Source organism: Labrus bergylta, chromosome 5, assembly GCF_963930695.1.
Source record: "Labrus bergylta chromosome 5, fLabBer1.1, whole genome shotgun sequence".
Lineage (NCBI taxonomy): Eukaryota > Metazoa > Chordata > Actinopteri > Labriformes > Labridae > Labrus > Labrus bergylta.
The window spans coordinates 14,688,999-14,712,340 of NC_089199.1; the positions used below are offsets into that span (position 1 = coordinate 14,688,999).

Here is a 23,342-nt window from a genome sequence, read left to right on the forward strand (position 1 = left end):
AGGCTGACATTGAGTTATCCTACCTGTGTCAATAATTGTTGGCCAAGTTTTAATGTTGACAGAGGCAGCAGCCTCTTTGGAGCGCAGAGTCCTCATAAGGTTTTGAGTAGTAAGGATACATGCAGCTTTACTGACCTGCAAAGAAAAAACACAAGTCAATTAACTGAAAGCAGCTTCAAATAGTAAAACATTAAATGAGTCAAAAAACAGTCATAAGCACACATAACTGTGTTCACATAACACATCCAGCCAACCAACTGACTCTGGATTTTTAGGGTGCTTCAACTCAACTCTTCATCTTCATAGACTTCCTTGTCTATGGAAGGACTCTATAATACTTTGTGCTTACTTACCATATAAAGAAATCCTCTGAGGTTCCCTTTCAGTCAATAAAGTGTTTTTTTTTTCTGATGTATCCCACTTTCCTTTAATTTTCTTTCTGCAGTTTGTGTGATGGTTTGTGTGGTACTGCTGTCCGTAAAGCAAAATGCCCCTCAGGGATAAAAATGAAATCCTTCATCCTAATGTCACCAGGTTACTTATAAATGTTTTTACATACAGGCCACAAAAAAGATCCTGTTTACCCTGTTAATAAGAAGACATATAGTATGTAAACACTAACCAATGAGCATGCAATAAAACACTTACATGTACAAAGAGTACACACACTTACATCAATAATCATGCGGACAGTAGGCAGCGTTGCTGCCAGGTTCTGAGGGTGTGGAGGTCGGACGTTAACAGGAACACATCCAGCATAGAGACAGCCGTAGAAGGCAGCTATCAAATCAATGCCTGGAAATAGAAGTGGGTTATATAAAAAAAATAGAAGAGAATGAATAATTTAGCTCAATAGGAGAAATGCATAGACACAGACAGGAAGCTGGAGGCAGAACCCACCAGGAGGATATAGAAGCACAACGTTCTCTCCCGTGTTGATGCTTCCTTTCTCAGTGAGCGCCGCAGCAATCTTCTCTGCCCGTTTGTGAAGCTGGACGCAGGTTGCAGTGCCCACTGTCACACCCTGAAGGTCAAGGATAAGGCAGAGTGCAATAAGTCACAAGGTCACCAGAAACAAATGGAGCAAAAACTCACCATGATGGTCTTATATTACAGCCAAAGTGTACTTATTTTGTATCTAGATCAGTTTGATACCTTGGCATTAAGAAGGACAAAGAGGACATGGTCTGGGTCTGTCTGTGCCCTCCAGTGTAGAGCCTCTGACAAATACTGATGCTGAAATGAAAAGACAAAAATGTAAGATGTACTGAGGACGTGCTTTATTAACACCCACACACACATATTTAAACATGATTGCAAACACAACCATGGAGGGGTTGTACAGGAGGAGTTTTTGCTGATGGAAGAACTTTATTTAAATTACCTAAATTAAGCTAACTCAAGTGGTTCTCAGACAATGTGTATCTCAGTATGAAGCTGTCAGGAATAACGTATTTCTTGCCAACGTGCAAACTATTTATTCCATATGCTCTGTGCCAATCCAGCTCTTAAAATAATGAACTTAAAATTTCAATAGTACTAATGTGGTACAAAGGCTACAGAAGGTGATTAAGTACAAATTAAATACACCATGCACACTTTTGCTCATGTCACATTTTTAGACAAGCACACAGATAAGATACAGATAAGAGCATGACAAAAATAAACAAAAGTGTGGGGAAGATGCCAGAAGGGGGCCGTAATTCTTACCATCACAGTTGGCCACATACAGAGCTACATCCAGAGAGAGAGAGGAGAGCAGAAAAAGAAAAGAGTCCAGATTTTTCTTAAAATCTAGAAATCTAAGCCTAAAATGAGCATGGGCCAGTACAACACAGGCAACATGGAAAGTCTTTACTAAACTGTTTGCCATTATCAGAGACATAAAGAGCAAATGCATCACTTTCCTCCTGATTTCAAACAACTTGTGTTTGCGTCTTTTGAAAACAGCAGCGTGGTTAAAAGGTACTCCCATAGAGAGTTTTTGGCTTGATGGAAAAAAAGTGAAAGTTTGTGGTCAAAACTACCTTTCTGACAAGGTCCTGATCCTCGATCATGCCCAGGTCCCTCCCTGCAGCTTGGGCAATTCTCTTCCCTGCCACCAGGTTGCCGACCATCACAGACGCTGGGCCAACGCCAACTACGAGAGAAGACAGTGTACATAAAACAGCTTGGAAGAATGCAGGTGAAAGGTTTTTGTGAATGCAGAGGTCTACCAAAATATAAACATGGCTCTGCTGTGGTAAGAAGATTATGGAAAGATGATAAAGAAGTGAATATAATTAATATTAACATATAACAAGTTTTTGTGTTATACCTGCATGTTACAACTTTCACGTACATAAAAAAAACATAGCTGTGCCATCAGCAGTTTTACAATGGTTACAGAAAACGCAAGGACAGCATGGAAAGCTTGTAAACATATATTGGAATATCTTGTGGACACATTTTGCTTTGCAAAGAGCTGCTCAACTTCAACCTCTATAATTATCATACTTAGTTGTTACTGCTAATGCCACACCAACGTTCACGTCTATTACTAGCATTGTAGCTATGAATCTATCTTATTCATTATTGCTTGTCACTTTCCTTCTTTCTGCATCTCCCTCTATCCCATTTTTCAAGCGCAGCACGGTTCGGTATGAGTCTGGTTCTGCCTCTTATAAGACAGATTTTCCTTGTCACTGTAACTTTTCTTAATGCTCATGAGGGATTCATTTTGGGTCTTAAACCATGACTGTATTACATGCACAACAAACAGCAATTTCCTTCATCTTTGCAGATATAATGGGTTGTTCCCATAACCATTTAGAAAAGAGCTTAATGCACACCTCACATGCCTGATTTAAAGATATGTGCCACTTACCTGGCTGCTTCTGCCGGGGTTTGGGCAGGTTGGTGACGCACGTGTGGGGACACATTAGGATGTTACAAGGATGCAGGGTGCCGTCTAAGAAGAACTGCTTGGTGTCAGATATATGGATGCCACCCAGGGGGGTTTTAGGTAAAGTGTTAGCCGGGACCAGAGCCAGACAGTAGAGGCCCACCTGATGGATGCTGTCGATAGCCTACACAGAATACCAAAAATGAACGTAACCTCCATTCACAGAATGCCGATTTTGACTCTTTATAAAGAGGTGTGCTGAATGGAGAGCGTTATCATCACAGTTCACTAGTCTTGGAAAAAAGAAGACTAACAACACTAGAATTATTTTTATTGTTTAAAAAAAAGAAGTACAATGTACACTGTGAGGTGTGATTTGATAGGAACCTTAAATAAAAATAAAGATTTACCTGAAGCACTCGGCTCATCCACTGGAAGCTGTCCTCCTCGCTGGCGTCTGGTCTTTGCTCCGCCACAATCACGACCCTCTCATCATAAAACACCGTGACTGAAAACACAGCAATCCTGATGCAAACACATACAGAAACACAGGATTATATATTGAAAATCTTGACACTAGCTGTTATAATGCACCATTTTGTTGCACCCCAGCTATGGTTCAGTACTGCTGTGCTTCCTTTGTACCACCAGATGTCAGCACTTGAACCACAGAGAAGTTCATCCTTTTTATAAACAAATTTCTTTCAAGACTAAATGTATTTGTCCCCTCACCTTCCACGGTACACGGTTTTGACCGGCTCTACTGCAAGAGCAGTGGCCACCAGGTCGTCAGCATTGTGTCTCCTCCCGCTCACCATGAGCAGACCCTCGATCTTCCCCACCACAAAGATCAGACTGCCCTGCAAAGAGTGGAGGACACACACAGTGGGGTCATGATACCGGCCTTTATTAAGATCAATTCAAAAACAGAGAGAGGAGGAAGGTTTCCAGGTAGACTTGAGTTACTAAATATGTTATACTGTAATGAAGCAGTCAGACTTACTGGGCCAACAAATCCCAACAGTCCTGAGCGCACAAATGGAATCTCTCCGATGGGAACTCCGTTAGCATTTACTGGTATCACCTGAAACAAGATGGACACATAGTCAGAATGGACAGCGGTTTACCACAAAAAAAGACTACTTAATACAATCTCATCAAGTAGGAAATGTAATAAGTAAGCAAGTTGAGCTAACTCTGCTTTCTTACCTCAAAGGTGTTTTTAGTGACTCCAGGCAGACCGTAGTACATGTTGCCTCCAGCACGAGAGTTCACTATTATCTCTCCTATCTCGTCTGTTTTACACAGCTGAGGAGGCCCATCTGGTTTTACTATGCACATCAGAGCTGGAGACACATTAAGGGGACATTAAAAAACCTCTTCACAAGAGGTACATCGAGCATGATCAGTAGGAAAACATATACAGCAGCACTTTGCAACTGTTGAGATTGGCAGATAAAATCAGAGAGATTTTGTGAGCATTGTGATTTTGGATACATGGAAATAGGCTCACTTTCTTTTGTATTGTAGATATTTTAAATACATGAGAGTATTAGTATTTACTACAAAGGTTTGAAAAAACCCTGAAATATATTGGTGTAGCTACAAACAAAAATGTAGTTATTTACTTCAGAAGTTGATAATTTAGGTGAAAACTGAGAAAATATGAAACCGTAATACACATTTTTATAATATACCTATAATTAAAGGTTTTGTTTATCATTCATTTGTGGTTTCTCGATTTTAAACTCTGTAATCCATATACGTACATATTACATACCATAAGACCTTTCAAAAGCACGCTTTTGGAGCAACAATTAGATAGTTTGTGTCAAATAAAAATGAACTTGCAGAGTTGTTGTTTGTTTAACAGATTAATTATAGCTTAGACAATTGGCCATAGTAGTAGCAGTACAACTGCAACAAAGTATTCTGCACATAACCGGACGCACTTTATAAAGTGTTTGTAGCGAAACAGTTTTTTTTGCAACATCTGTCCACAGGAAGCTTTTGACAAATTTAAAATAGAGGAAATAAAATAGGTAAAGGCTAAAAAATACAAAAAAATTAAAGCTCTAAAAATATAGTAGAATTTAAATTCTGGCTTGTCATATCCGGGGCATTAGTCGTGAAAAGATCATTGTTTCTTTGAAAACATAAACATAATGTTGCTGATGAAACATATCCTACAGCTTTCTGTGTCAATGTAGTTGATTGAATATTCTTGTTGTGTTTTGGTGTTTGCACGAAGAGATGTGGAGATAACACCGCTGTTTCTTGTGTAAACACCAACATGTTTCAAATCAGCCCTTTCCAAATCATAATTTCTTTCCTAATGGGCTTCTCTGTCTGAAAACATAATATAGGTCATGAGTGCTTTTTTTTTTGCACCCGACACTCAAATGTTCTTTGTCAAGACTTTCCCCACAAGCACCTATCTGTCATTTGTCTTCATGCTTTCCTCTTGACTCATCCGTCCTCCCTTCTTTGCTCACCTCCAGGCATGACGTGGCCCACATCCTGTACAGTCAGGGCGGAGTTCTTGTCTTCAGTGTTGACCCTGATGACTCCGTGACTTAGGCCGCCCATAGAGAGGATGGCTCGGGCGGGGAGGGGTGCGCCAGGAACTCCCGGTCTACACAGGAGAGGGATTCGATCAAACATGGACACCTTAGCTCATCCCATCTGTTCTTACAGTAAGCCATCTGCCCACTCACCCATGTACACTGCCACATTCAGAAAATATAGCCTAGATCTACATCCTACCTGCTAGTAACAACCAGTCACAACGAAAGTGAGTGAGGCAGCGTGTTGTGATTTACTCTTTGTTAGCTTTTGTTTATTATTTAGCACTAAATATAGTAATAGATACTGTTAGGAGAAATTGTTTCATTTTTTGTGTGTTTCGTTTCATTCTGTGTAATATTTTAAAAAGTAATGATCTGTCGGTTACATACCTGCGTATAGCGACTGTCATGGCCTCAGGCGACGTGGCACAGGGACAGATAACTTCTGGTTTCAGCCCGTGTGACTGAAACACGTTCAGGAAGGCATCACATGAAGACACCGACCCTGGAGGGCAAGAGATTTTATTTCAACTACTACATCTACATTGCACAGGTATAGTTTATTAAGCTATGGGGGGTTATAGAGTACCCACAGGGGTTAGCACCATCAGCAACAATCAGCATCCGTAGTGAAGCCAGACTGGTGTCTCTCTGATCCCGGTGAGCCATCATGGCCCAGTGTAGATCACGACACTTCACCAAACCTACACGAGCTGCAGGTGAAAAAACACAACATGTCATGTTGGGCATTCAAATCTTCTGTGGGACTTTAGTCAAGTTGACAGAGTGTAAAATGTACCTTTGTTTATGTGGACCCTCTGCACCCAGGAGAGAGGACAAGCCTTCATCACAGCATAAGGAACACTGATAGTGTGTATCCTGTTCATCACAGCCTGGAAAGGCAAGAAACCCTGATAAAATATCTGATACAGGATAATACCTATTTTTCCATCACAACAAAAAAACCCACATTTGCATATTTGGACAGATAATGTTAAAAAATTGTCCCGTACATCCAACAGTCCTAATGGATGAAAGGTACTTTCCCAGTCAAATGATTTTGTTTTCGCTTAGTTTGATGAACAATCATAATTACTGCCTTAAAATGTTAATGAATTAAATAGCAGAAATGCAGACATGATGCAAATGTGATCAACCAAAATAGATAAATAACAATAATACAAAACTATAGATAAAAAAATACATAAATAATTAAATGGCCTTTAAAAACATATCATATTCTTAAGTGATACAATTTAAAAAACAAAGACTTTTAAAAGAAATCACCCAAACATTTAAATTATATGACAGAAAAGAGCTTGGCTGGATATGAGAGGAATAAATCCACCTTGTTAATAATACATACAGGAACAGCTCTATCCACAAAAACGTATCTTAGTCTCAGATAACCACAGGACTCCTCTGTCTTATTGAATCCATTTGGATAATTGATCAGTTTACCAGATACTTGATGAGAACACACTCTATCCACTTTACTGTTCTGCTTAAGTGATCTGATGCGATTAAGATGACGTAAAATCACTTTAAAAGCATTTTTAGAAAGCACAAAGGCAAGAAAACAAAAACACTGCCGACTTAATGGACAACACTGGAAGTCAATTGAAGCTTTGGTCAGATTCTTGCTTTAGCGTGCATGTGCATCAAATCATCAATCCATCAATCAATATTATAACAAATGTTATCTCAAGACACTTTACAAAAAGAGCAGGACTTGACCTCACTCCTTATTATTATTATTATGTGCAAACACATCTCTGCACACATCCAAATACACTTACTGTGAGAACTCCATGCCAAAGGCCCATATCCTTCTTAAAGTCCAGAACATTCACTAAAGTCTCACCTTGAAGAGAAGAGAGACAGGAGTGAGTTCAGTTTGAATAACAACAGCACTGATGAAGACACCTTCAGAGGGGGGGGGGGGTTATCACACTGCACGGTTTTACTCACCCTCACAGTAGTTGCAGGCCTGGGTCAGAGCTTGGCAGTGGGTCAACATGGCTACTTTAGAGACAGCCACGCCCACCACCGTGCCATCTTTGCTTGCCTTGTACTACACACAGAGAAAACAAGGGACCGAAATGTGACAAATGACAAACTTTTCAAAATAATATATATTCTTGTAATTCTGAAAAATGAGTTGTCAACAGATAAGGAGGAGGTTACCTCGATGTAAGCAGGGTCGGTGTTGGCGGTGGGGATGTGCGGCTGCCAGTCTTTGGAAGGCTTGGTCAGGTATTTGGAGTCTGTCACCACCCATTTCATTCGAGGCCAGCCTATCAGAGAGAGGCATCATTGACAGTAAAGTTAAAAAAATAAAGGGGACATAAGATAAACTGACATGTATCAAAAGGATACATTTCTATACACAAATGTTGAGGAGTTATAACCTGAATCCATAGTCTCTTCTTCATAACAGAATACACTGTATCCTAACTGCTTAACAGTGTAAGGGGACTTGGGATTTAGCCATTACTCTATTTTCTTTACTCTAGCACAATTTTATAAAAGACTAAGCATTGTTGTTGATCAAGGTAAACAGCAAGTCTAGTTATGAATACAATTCAATCCTTTCAGAAAGAGCTTACCAACCTTTAAACTGCAGTATTTCTCCCGTGGGTGTCTTTGGTAAACCCTTCAGACAGATCTCGCTGGTTAGAGCAAGACCGACACCACAGCTACCAAGCAGAAAACCCACCTGACTGATACCGGCATCCTAAAACAACACACAAACAAAACACATTCATAGCTCAGAAACCCCCACAAAACTATATGTTCTTGCAAAATGCACGTGTGAGTGTTTGCTTACCTTGCGAGACAGTGGTACTTCTATAGGTACAGGTATCACTTCAGCCAGGAGGCAGCCATAGAAAGCCACCCAGAACATCCCAGGGTCACTGTTAGGGTAAACCAGCGCTACCTACCAAAATATAAAATTCAGAATTAAGCAACATTTCAAATAGGAAAAACAAAAAAGACAAACATGATTTAATAAAAAAATAAATGCTGTTGGTAAAATGTAACATGTTTAGTTTGAATGAAAACTAGAGATATACTGATCCACTTTTTTTCAGTTTCAATCCGATTCCGTTACATACTGTATGTGCAGATACCCATACTGATTCCGACATATATGATCATAATAAAAGTGTTATTGTTGTTGTTGGTATTATGTGTAATCTTGCATCTCTCATTGACAAATTCATACAAATAGAATCATTCCAAAGAAATGAATTTGAACTTTGAGCTGGGTGCACATACACACAGGTAGCAGTAACAACTGTCAGGTTTTCAAATTAAATATATTCAACTGAAGTGCAAGAATTTTACTTTTTTATCATCTCGAGGGAGCTGTTAAATCTCATCTGAACGTGTTGAAAGAGACGCTTGAAGTTTAGCCTGAATGTCTTTAAAGCGAGAGGGAGAATGAGAATGTTTAAAGAAGCCAACGATCTGTCCTGATCGGTGCTGTGGATCGGCGCCAACAGTCCGATATCTGTTTTTTTTTAATTATGTCAATATTGGACCCTATAGCCATATTAGATTGATTCTGTCTCATCTCTATTAATAACGAGAGTACTAGTGTAGTGGCCCTGTGCAGCACCACCAAGACATCGAGGACTTTAGAGCTGAATGCCTGAAGATTAGCATGCCATTATTTACAACAAAGCTGCTAATGTGTTAAGATATTTTATATAAGCAGCAACCTCCGTTGTGAAAATAAAGCCGATGCAAAAGTGCAAAAAATTGGCTTTTACTCGAATGTCCACTTGAAGCTTGCTAAAAAAAATCCCATGAGAGTCCTTTTAAAATGCCCATTTTTACGGACAAATCAGGTTAACAGCCTGGATAAATATGGACTTTTTCTAGAGCTCATTAAATTAAGGCTCCATTCTCATTAAATTAAGGCTATGAGTTAGGCATAATCAGGCATGATAATGGGCGTAAATGATTTGACTGACAGGCCGGCGCATTGTACCTGTTTTCCAGGAGGCTGGGCTTCAGTTTAGCTAAATCCCATTACTGACCTTAAACTGTTGGTTTTGTTCGGGTTGTTTCATCGTTTGGAATATGCTAGCTAGATGATGAGCTAGATGGGCGTGTTTCATCAACCAAAATATTCATTCAGCCCGTCACAACTCCGCCTCTTTGTCTGCTTCTCGATTGGCTGGAAGTTAGTTGGGGTCAGCATTTCCAATACGGTGACTGCCATCTTTGGGCCTACAACACCTTTTCAGAAACCAAGGGATGATGTTACCGAGGCTAAGTCCATGTTCATACAGTCTATGGTATATTGCCATGTGTTTCAAGTTTCCCATAGTAGCATGCTTACATGTGCTGCCCATGTAAGTGTAACATGTAATTGCAACTGAACAGAAAGTACAACTGAGGATGACAGGAATGTTTCTAGTTCTGTCACTTTCAATTTATTCGAGTTGCTGACACAGTGTTAACCAAAGAGCGAAACACATATTCTGATGTCGCTGACACAGCTGAAAATGTTGTGATATTTTTTTCTTCTCTAGTTATACTCAATATCAAATGGAACTGCTTTGGAATCAGGTGCTTTGCACAAAGGCACATCAAAGGGGTGGAGGTTGGAAAATGCACAGGTTTTCCTCCACAGGATGACATCACATGATACATACAGATTGTTGTTGTTAGTGTATTTGTGTGCCAGCTCTCTCACCCGGTCTCCAGGTTTGAGGATTTGCTCATTCTTGGCGCCTAGCTTGTTCAGGAGTGTGTACGCCAGCTTCACGCTGCGACTCCACAGCTTCCCTGACAGACAGAAGGTGGAGGTGGGAGGAGGGTGTAGGAGAGTGGGTTATATGTCTGATTACTGCCAGAAAAGCCTCATGTAACACAGTGCAAGCACAAGTCTACTATCCAGATGAACTCTTGAACTTAAAACTTAACTCTAAACATGACAAACCAACTTTCAGTTACAACTCCCAGCAGGCGTATTTGACTGCTTCCGATTCCACAGTTAATGCATGAATATCAACAGTCTAGTATCTCACCATACGTCAGGGTGTAGAGCGGTTTGCCTGTGATGTCAAGAGCAGTGAGGGCGGGGCTCTTCCCCTGAGTGGCCCCCCAACGTGCCAGCGCTGCCTGCAGAGCTGGTGGCCAGTTACTGACAACTCCTAAAGGCTCTCCTTTGACAGGGATGATCTGACGGCCCTCGGGCTTTGGTGTGTTGGGGTCCGGCGTGGGCACTGTGAGAGACAGACACACAACAGAACACTGTCAGGTGTATAACCGAATTCACTGGTGTCAACTGTGGGTTGCCTTTCCCTTTCCTGTGTCTTCGTCTCTGCTCTTTTGATTGCCTGAATATCTTAAATGAGTTACTGAGGAACACGGGCCTTTCCGCATGAGAAAAGAGAGACATCTTTGTCTGTAAACCGCTGCAACTTTACAAAATATGTGGCACAAATACCACTTCTTATCAGGTTGTATATTAAACATCTATATATTCACTAACATCCATAAAACTATTACACTGTGTAATCACTTTATAAATGATGAATCTTATATAAAGCTTTATTCTCATTACAGTGGCTGTACAAGACAACAATACAATGACATAGCCATGGCACTCCTTGAGTTAAACCTAAAATGATTATCAGAAATTTAACAATAATTTTAGATAATAAAAAACAACAACCGCAGTGTACATGGCCCCTGAAGTCCAAGAAAGTAAAATATACATCTTGTGAGCCAAAGACATATTTTTTACTTTTTGGGACTTCTGGGGCTCCGTAGCAGTGTGACATAAAAAACACATATTATCCTTTTTTGTTGTTGTTTGATTTAATAATGTAATGTACAAATAGCATATTAAACATTTAAATGTGCTGGGGTCATCTAATCAGCTATAAAATGCATAAGCATGCACACTCAGCCTAAACTGTATTAGTTCATGTGGTTTACAAAAATTAAAAAAAAGTCAAATAAAAACCTCCAGCTGTTTCAGTGTCGTTTAAGGGAAGGTTCATGAAGTAGGGTTGAACTGTTTCATTTAGCTGCCTACCTTCTACGATCTCCTCAGAGTCGTCAGTGAAGAACTCGCTGAGTGGCGGCCTCTTTGGCCTCTTCAGGGTGTTGAGCAGCTGCTGAATCTTTGTGGACACTCTGCTGTTCACAGGAACTCCTACACGTAGAATGAAGGTGGAGAGAGGCGGTGGCAGGACAAACATACTGTCACACTCACCATGCATCGTACATATAGTGTCAAAACGCAAAATGCTAAAACTTCTGCCCATTTTCTGACCATGCTGCTCTCCATCCCAAAACACAAGAAAACGTATTTGAAGCTAAGTTTACAACCGATTGGGATATCTTTTGAGAGTGAAAAGCAGCATAGGTAGGTGGAAACAACACGAGGAAAACACAGTGAGAACTGGGGTCAATGTTGTTTTTGTTGGTTTGGGATCACACGTGAGGACTCATTCTGTGTGTGGACGTTTTGGTTGCATTTACTTCTTTAATCATACATAACAAACAGGAGGGAGAATAAGGGAACAACAGCAAGCACGGAAGGCTCAGGGACATAATAAATGAAGGAGTTTCCTTACTCTGGAAATTACCTCTTCCTATCAGCCAGTCAAATCAAAATGTGTCAGAGAAAGGTCAAGAAGAAAAGAAAGCAGTAAAGTCTGATTAATGAAATGTCATGGTTGGAAGTGGACTTTTTTTTTTGTAAAGAGAAAAGATCTGTGAATGAAGTCAGCTCCCCACGGAGACACACAAACACATTTAAAAGCTATCAGATCTATGTATCATGATGTAGTTGTTACCGTCTGCGGTCTCCATCATGCTTGAGCGGCTCTGCCCCCGGCTCATCCCTCGGACCGCCACATTGGAGGGCAGGTCCACCCGTGGACCCCGGGATGCAGGGGCTATAGTCGTTACATCTGGAGGCGGGGCGTGGTTCTCTGAGGGAGCTGCAGGAGGAGTAAGGGATGACAGTCTGAACACACTGATTGTAGTAAAGATCACTATTTGTTTCCTTTCACTTCCTCACTTCCTGGTTTCTCACTCTCTCCCCCTTGATTGGTTGTTGTTTGCACTCTGTCACTAATTAATAAGATTGAATTCACCTGCCTACTCCTTATTCAAGAGTGGACTCCCTTGCACTCATGTTTTCATCCTCACATGGGGCGGCAGTTCAGCAATGCATTGATGTTCAATCCCATGTGTGTCTTCTGTTACCCTCATGATTTACCTAATTTGAAGAAATAAACCTGTTACCTAAACTCAAGTCTTGTTGGATTCCTGCATCCTGACCCGATGCCCCATGGTGGTAGTACCTCAACTTTGAACCCTTCTTAACACTGATGCTTTATATAGCTTAGCAATAACAATATCAGACACAGCATATAAGCAAGCTTTGTGGGGGGTCATTGTATTTAAAGACACACACACCAAAATGAAGTGTTATGGGAGAGCTGGTTCATACAGGGTCACAAACTTCCTCTGGTGCTTGATTCATGTTATATTTTGACCTAAGCACAGCACAGATGTTTCATTTAGACCACAGGGGACTGTTTGAAAAGGTGGAAAATGGGTATTATATGTCCTCTTTAAAGACCCACTATGGAGTTTTGGTGGTGAAATTTTCTGACCTGAATAAACAAACTTTACTCAAAGAAAAAATGGGTGCATAGAACACTGTTTAGAGCTTAAATGCTACCAGGAGAGTGACGGTTTCACTATTGCAGACCCCCCCACCGTTACTTCTCATGTATCATTTCTATCTTCAGACAGTGTTACAGGGACCTAATTTTCCTCTGAGGACAGTTTGTGTATAGAGTTATGGACATATACCACAGAATCTGTACACTTCTCTAACTTTCAAATTTCTCTACTAAAACTACATAGTGCACCTTTAACACCAGCTTCATGGGAGAAGTTATTAACGTTGGAAAATGAAATAACACTTAAAAAGTTCTCATATGTTCTTCTAAATGACAACTGTCAGTGGTGTCCATAAGTACTTAAAAAAGTCTGTTAAAAATCATTGGAGTGGCTCACCAATACGACTGTTAGCCATCATGTCAGTCAGCGCTGCAGTGCGCGGCTGTTCGTGTGGTTTGTACTGGGGCTGGGGCTGGGGCTGGGGCTGGGGCTGGGGCTGGGGCTGTGGCTGATGGTGAGGCTGAAACATAGGCTGGTACTGAGGTTTGTACTGTGGCTGGGGCTGGGCCTGGCTCTTATGCTGCGGCTTGGCCTCCCTCTCATGGGATAGGGTGGAGGAGGCTGAGGAAGAGGTGGAGGAGCCCTGGACGGTGCGGTTGATCCAAGCGTCTGGACTTTGTAGGTTAGGATGGACCACAGGTGGAGGAGCGACCACTGATGACTGCCTGCGTACAGCGGACTCGTCTTCAGAACCTGATGAAGAGTCTGAACAACAGAGAAAAAGGAAGAGCTTTTCTACCAGTCTACATGTCGGTTTAAGTTTACAACAGAGAAGCAGGATTGATTTCCTTTACATCTTACCTGGTGGTGTGCGGGTTTCGATGGGAGACTGAACATAGGTGGAGCGTCGCTTGGTAGGCATGGGGAGGGCCATCTTCTCCTCCTTATGCTTAGCCAGAGCGGCCTGCACTGCTTCAGTGTGAATATCTGGATGAACAGAAGAAGACACTTGGAGTTAAGCGTGGCAGCTTTGGATCTGATTCAAACAGAGAATGCAATAATACTCATATTACAACTCATATATGTAGGTCTTTATACAGGTATAGGTTTTATTCCTCCTTTACAGTTTATTTTTCCAGAGTTAACAGCATTTCCTTCTCATACTTAAATGTATTTGTTGTCGTCAAGTAAAAAGGCAGGTAAAAAAAAAAGGTTCCTATTAAGTTACTGTTATCCAAAAGTGGTAAGAGGTGTTAAGTGAAATGTAGTGAGGTGAACTACATAAATGTTCTTTTTAAATTCTGGTGCACCTTTACACAGAGCAGGTTTACTTTGAAAGGTTTGGAAGATTAGATGAACAGAAAATACATATAACAAACAAAGAAATACATTAAATTGCTCTTTTTAAAAAAGTGAAACAATGAAAGATGAAAATAGATTTTACTTTGCAGGCTGCATGTGTATGAAAGATGAGAGGACAAATCTCTTCTCCGTAAATTATAAGTTTAGTAACTGCTTCATTTGTGTCACTCGTTCTTAATAGCAACTCTTTAGATTTTGTTTCTGTGAGGCTTTTAAGGACAGAAGGATGTTAAAAAAATAATAAAGAAGTCAGGAGAGAATCAAAAGAAAATGACTGTGTATTCCCACGGACACAGAAATCCATGACGGAAGGAGAGAGCCGAGTTGTGTGTTAGCCCACACAGTTGCCTACACACATGCACATGGTAATACATGCAGAGACACTTTCACTTGATGACACCCACAGATGCAATTCAAAGGACCACGATAACAGCCACACATTCAGTCCTACAAAGAAAACATGAGCAACAAAAAGCCCACTCGCTGACAAATCACATCCGTAAAGTCAGGGGACACAATTTCCGTTCAAACATTAACACGTTTATTAAAATCATCAGCACGGCTCATTACACAGCAGCAGCAGACGCAGCAGCAGCAGACGCAGCAGCGGGGACCATTATTACATAACTGACATTTTGTTGAACAGACTGCTCTCAGCTAAATCATCTTCTCTCATAGTGTGCCAATGTCCACCCTCACACAGGAGCGTCAGGAGAGGATGACTCCTTACACATGTCTAGGAGGATGAGGGCTGTCTCTGTGGCGATAAGCACGCTGGGGTGTGTGGAGGTTAGCGGTGTGATTTACACCGGCTTAAATTAGCATTGATGTGTACGGACAGCTAAAGACTTTAATACAGTATAATCCTTCATACACACCACTTGGTTTAGCATTACAAATCTGAAGCAGAGGAATAATTTACAAAGAACCCTGTGCATGTGTTCCTAAAGAGACAGCAGCCTGATGAGAAAACAGTCCACTCTTGTGTTCTGGTGAAAGCGGTACACACAAAGATGTTTAACGGAAGTAATGATTACGTGAAGCGAGAGGAGATGGAAGCATTACATTGAGGTTGTTCTCTGCTTTTTCTGCAGCGCATGAATGATCACTTAAAATGCTTCTGGTCTCATTGCTGCTGTGTTTTATATTTGTTTTTCTATTAATCAATTATTTGTCAATGCAGTGCCTCTATTTTTATTTTCAAACTCAACTATCTGTTTTTAAGCAGTGCCAGACGCTCTAGGGATGTCACTGTCTGTTTCTCGCTCATGACTGAAATATCTCTTCAACTATTATATTACAATATATATATACTATTATATATGAATCAAAGAAGAAGAATCTTTTAGTTTATGGTGATCCAAGGTCCTCGCTCCAGTGCCTTCATTAGCAACGACACGTCATATTCTTCAGTTTATGATTCATTAGCTGCGACTGTAAAGACGCTGCCATCACTCAGGAGTTTTTGTTTAGTGCTTATAAACAAATGTTAGCATGCTAAAACACTTCACCTACAGTCTTTGAGCTCAGCAAAGCTTATTTCAAACGAGGTAAACATTTTATCTGCATAACACATGCAGTTAGCATTGTCAGAGTTAGCACTGTAGCATTTTTAGGGTTAGCACAACATTTAGTGTCGTTGCCCTTCATGTGTCTAAATTCAGCTAGTGGTTGTTTACCTAAAATACTATATTCACTTCCTGATATTATTTGGGTGTCTGATACTTATTAGTCAATTTGTTTGGTACACCCTGCTCAGTTTTAACATGGAGAATGTCAGAAGTAAGACAATTCTGTGTGTCTGAAATGAAATCTCATCATCCTGCTTAGACTGACATACAGTCCTGTAAGTATTCATGGTATTTAGAATAATATCAGAGAAGAGGGAGAATATCAGACACATATTAGCTACATCCTCACGTATGTTTAACAGAATAAAATAGGCTGCACACTCATCATTGAATACAGAACTTCTTTTCTGCACTTCCTTGTTAAAACCAGAAGACAATTAAGGGCTACTTTCCCTCAGTCCATTTCATTTACATTCATTTCCTTTGTATTTCTCAATCTCAATTTTGCCTTGACTCTATTTTTACAGCTCTAATCCTCTCTGTGTTGAATCCTCCTCCTCAATCTCCTTCTGAATCATCCTTCAATCTGATGAAAATATTCTGTTTCCAGACAGATTTTCTATGATAATGATGTGCATTCTAGCAAACTCCAGCCAAAATGCCTGACTTTACATGAGTCAGCCTGATATTTAGCATGCTGGAGGGTGAGGGTGTTTCATATGAGGGGCAAGAATTTTGAAAAGACGTTCACGAAGAGACAGTATGACTCCCTCCGCACATGCTCTGCACTTTTCCTCCTCTACTGCTCTGTTTTCTTTTTTTTTTATGCTCGCCTGCATTAGGCTTTTCCCTCCACATCACTGTTGCCCCTGTTCTCCTCACACATAGCCAGTCAGTGACATCACTCTGCTTTCACAGAGCAGGGGTCCTCACTGAGGGGCTCCCCAGCTGCAGGACTGCACAGTCGTCTGTCTCAGCACCCCACACACACAAACACACACACACACTTTTACTTAATTGGTCCCTTTGAAACAGCTCAGTGTTGGAGCTTAACAAGTGAAACTCATGTAAGCTAATGAATGAGCTGCAGAGATAGAAGATGAAACTGAGTGATTAGTCCATTAAAGGTGAATGCAGTATCTTTCCCTGATACGGTTTTCTTTGTTTTTCTGTTTTGGAGTTCTTCTTACCTGATCTGTAGCGGTCATCCCTGGTTCCTCCGCCCCGATGTGTCCTGCGTGAGCGGCGTTCCCGGTAACGGGATGAGCTGGAGGGGGGAGGGGCGTGGCTGGAAGAGGAACTGGGAGCGGGAGGCAGCACGTCATTCTGACGGGGCGGCTCCACTGTCAAATAAACACGACAAACATGCATTCAGAAATTGAATTTTAAAAATCGAAGTCGTGTTTATTATCTTGTCAACATATTAACCTCTTTTTCAGAGAGAAGATGAAAGTTGACTATTATGATAACATGTGCGAAATATCAGAACAATAACAAATAAAATCATATTTAGCCTACTTCATATTTAACAGGCCAACATGTACCCTCCTGTCAGCTAAGAGTAATATAAACAAATATCAAACATCAACAGCTATTGTGGACAAGTGAAATTCTTCCCAATGACATTGTCAGATTTACATTCAGTGTCACACAATGAGTAACAGGAAACATTTTCACACCATCAAAATGTTTTTAATAACTTTCACTAACTCTTGGTTGATCAGCTATCCATTTCTCCACAAGCTGAATCACTTTCTGTTAAATACTTTTTTTTCTATAGGCCTACAGCTTACAATTTACAATCTGTTCTCCACCGTCAGTGGGACAAATGGAAATTAGCACAAAGATGGTGCCACTAGGAGGCAGTGTTGGGAATTTTCAAGCAAGTTGCATCTACAGAAAAAAACTTTTGATGCATTTGACATCACTTTTTTTTTTACTACTCAGTTATGCTACAATGCAGTTATGTTATCAACATTTTGGGAAATAAACCACAATACAAGAACATGTGGAAATAAAATGTATAAAACATCTGTGAAAGTGAAAGAAAGGCGGTCACTGTTTATAAGACAGAAAATCAATCCAAATCATATTTTCATGAAACAAAGATTATGTTCTGCGAGTCAGGGGATATGCCCTTGTGTTTGTGTTGTTCAATAAAAGGAATGATGAATCATTACCTGGAGTATGGTTGATGTAAGGAGCCAGAAGTTTGGTCCTTTTCTTCTCATAGCCCTTCTGTGTAATATCACCTGGAAGAGATAAAGGAATGAGGGACTTCAATCAAAATCCAAGCATGATAACAGATAACGTAATTAAACAGCAAACATTTTCCTCAAGTGGCAAAACACCCATCTAAATGACTCTTTTTAAAAAGTATGTTCGGCTTTTGTCCCTTTATAAGAAGAGAGAGGGACTAGAGTGGGAAATGGGGGAAAGGTACCAAGGATCCGACTCGAACCCGGGCTGGCTGCTTGGAAAACTCCAGCCTCTGCACATGGACAGCAATCTTACCGCTAGGCCATTTTCCACCCCACCTAAATGACTCTGATGTTCTGGTCAAAGTGGACACAGTAACAAGACGGTGTCAACTCTAGATTGTTTAGTAATGGATTGTGCATTTCTGAACCATGTGTGTTTGGGGTCTTTCCCATTCTTCCAACACTAAAGGATGAAAGAGCAAAGGAGAAGATAGAGGCAAGTAAAAGGAGACGATAGGGACACAGATGGATGCACACAGTGCTGCAGTAATCTCCAGAGATGACTGAGGGCGTGGAAGATGTGGCTCAGTTCCAGCTTCGAGATGACACGAAGGAAAAAACATAACTAACAGGACTAAATTTGGAAACATAAGGAAGCGTGGGTGAGAGATTTCAGAGATGATTCAGAGAGCTGCGGAGAGAAACACAGATGCATGAAAATGAGAAAGATAAAGAGAGGGAGGGATGGCAAAGGTGAGTGACCGTGCATCCAGAGCACATAAGAAAGGAGTCTTGAGTCACAAGTGGTGGAACAGCAAAATGACCCTTTGAAAAACCTCCTATCCCCGTGCCGAAAGCCCATCTGCATCTCCCTCTATTCCACCAGACACAACACAGGCTGACGAAGCTCCCTGCTGGCCCTCAAGCAACGCACTGACTTCCTCACACAACTTTCTCTGTGGGAAAAAGCAGCCTGATTTTCAGACATTTATTAAAAATCAATCAGGAAAAACTGCATTTGTTATTCTAGTTACTGTGGTCAAACTGTGGTGATTCATTCAATAAGTCCCTTTCTAACCTCTGTGTGACTGGTTATCTGTTTTTTCTGTGTGTGTGTGTGTGTGTGTGTGTGTGTGTGTGTGTGTGTGTGTGTGTGTGTGTGTGTGTGTGTGTGTGTGTGTGTGTGTGTGTGTGTGTGTGTGTGTGTGTGTGTGTGTGCGTTATATGCCTTAACCACCTCCAGGGACAGTGGGGGGGTCCTTAGTCTCTGGCACCTTTATTTTGGGGGTCGTGAGCTGAAAAGTTTGGGAACCCCTGCTTCGGGACAAACTTCTGTTTCCCAGGCCAAGATTGAATCTTTAACCTCAACAGTTTATATTTTAAACCACTTTATACATAAAACCTTTCAGATTACTGACTGTGTTAAACCTCCTTTTAGCTCTGCCATGTTCCCGGATCTCAGCAATACATTCAAACTAAGTCAATACCCCTGTTAGTACTATGAATGGTTATGATTTTAAAAACTATGACTCGTTGAAATACGATTTGTGAGATGAACAATGTCATTATTCAATGAATTCATCACTTAAAAGGCAAACATGCAGCAACTGCCAAAGAACAATTGCTGAAAGGTGCAGCAACTTTCTCTGAGATTCTCTGCACGTATAACAATGCTTAGTCCAAACAAACAAACCTGTTTGTTGTATATCTTGGAGAGGCCTGGATAGACTCTAATAATGTCTGATTATCACTGTTCCTCTGGTACATTTTAAGAACACCATTTTGCAGAGATTTATTTTGTTTTGGGCTGCTGTAGTGTGTTTACAGTTTTTGGCCCATGTACAACTACTTAACCAGGATAAACCCAAAGTCTCAATCTCTAATATTTCAAAATCAATGTTGAATCATTACTCTGATAATGCAGGAGTATCATCTCCATACTCAATGCACAGATCCAACTCTACATTTGTACTGATCAAACAGCTACATTTAAACCTAAACATCTTTGCATACATCACAGTTCAATGACAAGCTATAACAAACCAGCTGTATTCATCAAAATGCACAATCACCACAGTAGGGTTGACAAGTTAACATCAATAGCTAACTAAAATGATAGAGCTCACGTTCAGAGGACATCCCCTGAGAGCTCACTCGAACACAATATCAACTCCGTGGGAGAGCTCTATTTTTCTTTCTGCTACGGAGAAAAAAAATGGAAGAAAGGCAAACACGTCCATAAGTAATGCATGAACGGTACAGTTGGCCTGGCTCAGTCACATGATTTATTTTTAGCTCATGTGAACAGGCTGTTTCTCTGCAGAAAACACAGAGAGGGAGCAATTGCATGAGAGGAATGGAGTCAGCTGTGGGGGAGGGGCTGGCGTGGCATTAAATGAAAGTCCAAGTAATCACTCTTCCATCTGGATGATTTTAAACTCATCTGTTTAGGTTTTCTCATACTTAAATCAACAGACTCAACGGTCAGCAGTGGAAGCTGAATAGTTAAAAGCTATATTTGAAAAAGTCGAAACTATCACATTGCATATTCCTATACAAATACATATGTGAATTTCTTTTACATTTCCACTCTTATAGTAGTAGGCTTCTACTGTCAACCCTTTTTTTTTTTTACTATATTACCATGTTCACTGTTATTCGCCAAAAACCTTAAAGGTACACTTACAATACACTTTAACATAGTTTTCTAACACTAATATGTGTCCCTAGCCTGTCCACAAACCCCCAATTATGATAAAAGTCCATCCTCTTCCTCTTTAGCCTGCTCTACTTCTGAGAAAATAAGTGTTCAAACAGGACGTTTGGAGATTTTCCCTTTGTGATGTCACAAAGGGAAGTAACCCCTCCCTCTGGTGGGTGACACTCCTGCAGCTAGGTGTTTGTTCTGCCCTCTGACTATAAACAGTTGGGCATGGTGCAAGACAGTCCAAGCCCTTCCAGAGGTGTTTACAGTTTAAACATTCAAAGATATCTGTTTAAGAGGCAGGATACAGCTCTGCTGAGGCTTACCCTCACAATTAATCCACTTTCTCACAGTGACCCAGTCATGTCTGATGAAATGGAGGTGGTAACCATCAAACCATTACGCTGGCCAGTTCTCGACACAAAGCTGCACAAGCTCACCTCCTTAATTTCAAAAGGTGTGTGTTTTATTCTCACAAGCTGGCAACGGATACATCAAAGCCCTGCCTCCTCATACACTCTCACTCTCGCTGGCCTCGGATTACTTGAATTGCAGCAAGACTACTTTCTCCTTCTACCCCACAGGCTGAATAGTAATTAGCTACCGACCTCTATTCTCTTTCCCTACTTTTCTTTTCCTCTTCTTCATCTCATCTTTCTCGCTCGACTGCTCAGGGAAAACACTGTAAACACATGTCAAACACCTGCTGACTGAAAAGGATCCCAAACACATCAAAATATTGTAGGGTCAACAGGGGCTTCCATCTGTTATTTCACTGAAAACAGGCAACTCCAAAGGTGGTTTGAAGATAAGACACTGGAATGTAGGGCACTGTGACAACACCTCATTTCTTTTTTTTTTATCAGATCTTCACATTGTAATAAACCAAGGCAGTTCAAATGTAGACTTTGGTAGAGCAACAGGCTTACATTAGGTAGGCTACTGAAAGACATGTGGCCCCTTCTGTGTGGTATTGTTCCATTTGTGCATTAGCTGATATGAGCTAAAGTTTGTTGTGTATAACATTTTCAGTATAACCGGCTGTTCTGAAATAAAAGCCGATGCTCATTTTTAATAGAGTTTGACAAGTAAAACGTAGTACTGTATCTATGTGGTATCGTGACAAGTGGGTTTTGAAGCATGTTTGTACTTGCTGTTTGGTGGAGCCAACAGTTCAAAGTGCACACACTACTGCAAGTGAGGAAACAACAGGAGAACACAGGTTGATTGTGCTTAGAACAATAAAACGTAGCAGAAGAGACCGTTATCAAAACATATGCAATCTTAACTCTAATATCCTCTGAGGTAACTTTAGATTGGGAATGGTGTCTTATTTCTACAACTTCACAAAGTCTGTGAAGATGCCAATTTTAGTAATAAAACAAATCACTGACTATATTACACTTATATTTATAGCATTTATTTATATTTATAGCGTCCCATTAATCCAGCCATCCATATATACCTAATAATTCACTTTTTTTAGTCTACAACTGTAAATTTTGTAATTACTGTACATAGCACAGACTCTTGCACTTTCTGCTTATTTGCACTTCTGGTGAGATGCCAAACCTCATTTCGTTACTCTATACTTGTATATGTGTAATGACAATAAAGTTGAATCTCATCTCATCTCATCTCATCTCATCTCATCTCATGATGGCAGATAAAAAAATTTGACATCACAATTTAGAGAGGAGTGTTCTAAAAACAAACAACTTTACTAAAGAAAATGTAATACTGTGACTTTGCGGTGATTCTCTGTGACATGTCCTGCAGACAGTGCTGAGTGTCAAGTGAAGTAAATTATAGCCACACTATTTACGCCCCTGTTACACATCATGTGCAATATGTAACACACTGAGGTGGAATGGTCATCTCTTCACTGATGCTATCGAAGGCAGTAATAGAGGGGTAATGGGGGGAGACAATGGCAATGCATCACCTCGGAGCTCGCAAGACAGAACAGAGCTGTGTGTGTGTGCATGCATGTCTGGGTGTGTGTGTGTGTGTTTGTGAAGCCCCCACTGTGTGATTACACGCCCTTCCTCTCACGCCTCCGCAACACCATGAAGCAATTTGAAATCACACACTGGGACACAAATATTATTTCTTAGGAGCACAAAGGCATAATGTCATTGGCTGAACTTGGTTACGGTGTTGCAGAATTTCAATCTAAAAAAGGGCTTCCATGTTTGTAGCGGAAGCACACTTCGCAGGATAAACTATGATAGGACAAACTAAAAGATATAATTAGAAAATAAGTGATGCTGAATCTGCTACATTTGTGAAGTCCATCTATCAGCCGATCATTTCTCCCCGTTGATATATCCCTGAGGCTCCACTTATCTTGTACTTGTACCAAGATTCTTCATAAGGATTAAG

At 40.6% G+C, this 23,342-nt stretch overlaps 1 protein-coding gene across 2 annotated transcripts in view; it reads right to left on the reverse strand.

The window, feature by feature from the left end:
• The window catches only part of dip2bb (disco-interacting protein 2 homolog Bb), a 42,220-nt gene that overhangs the window by 9,132 nt on the left and 9,746 nt on the right, over positions 1–23,342 (reverse strand). The window contains exons 2-29 of one of the 2 annotated variants that reach the window (XM_065954935.1): positions 18,233–18,304; positions 17,243–17,395; positions 13,981–14,106; positions 13,516–13,884; positions 12,279–12,425; positions 11,513–11,632; positions 10,497–10,694; positions 10,163–10,254; positions 8,282–8,392; positions 8,065–8,188; positions 7,639–7,748; positions 7,423–7,525; positions 7,251–7,315; positions 6,251–6,344; positions 6,045–6,164; positions 5,842–5,956; positions 5,380–5,519; positions 4,094–4,230; positions 3,888–3,968; positions 3,617–3,744; positions 3,295–3,409; positions 2,867–3,068; positions 2,028–2,140; positions 1,711–1,734; positions 1,156–1,236; positions 901–1,024; positions 674–795; positions 24–135 (exon numbers count right to left, since the gene is read on the reverse strand). In XM_065954935.1, the coding sequence (XP_065811007.1) occupies positions 24–135; positions 674–795; positions 901–1,024; positions 1,156–1,236; positions 1,711–1,734; positions 2,028–2,140; positions 2,867–3,068; positions 3,295–3,409; positions 3,617–3,744; positions 3,888–3,968; positions 4,094–4,230; positions 5,380–5,519; positions 5,842–5,956; positions 6,045–6,164; positions 6,251–6,344; positions 7,251–7,315; positions 7,423–7,525; positions 7,639–7,748; positions 8,065–8,188; positions 8,282–8,392; positions 10,163–10,254; positions 10,497–10,694; positions 11,513–11,632; positions 12,279–12,425; positions 13,516–13,884; positions 13,981–14,106; positions 17,243–17,395; positions 18,233–18,304 (3,498 nt within the window). The remainder of the gene's footprint in view (positions 1–23; positions 136–673; positions 796–900; positions 1,025–1,155; positions 1,237–1,710; positions 1,735–2,027; positions 2,141–2,866; positions 3,069–3,294; positions 3,410–3,616; positions 3,745–3,887; positions 3,969–4,093; positions 4,231–5,379; positions 5,520–5,841; positions 5,957–6,044; positions 6,165–6,250; positions 6,345–7,250; positions 7,316–7,422; positions 7,526–7,638; positions 7,749–8,064; positions 8,189–8,281; positions 8,393–10,162; positions 10,255–10,496; positions 10,695–11,512; positions 11,633–12,278; positions 12,426–13,515; positions 13,885–13,980; positions 14,107–17,242; positions 17,396–18,232; positions 18,305–23,342) is intronic. The other variant, XM_065954936.1, reaches the window with a different exon arrangement.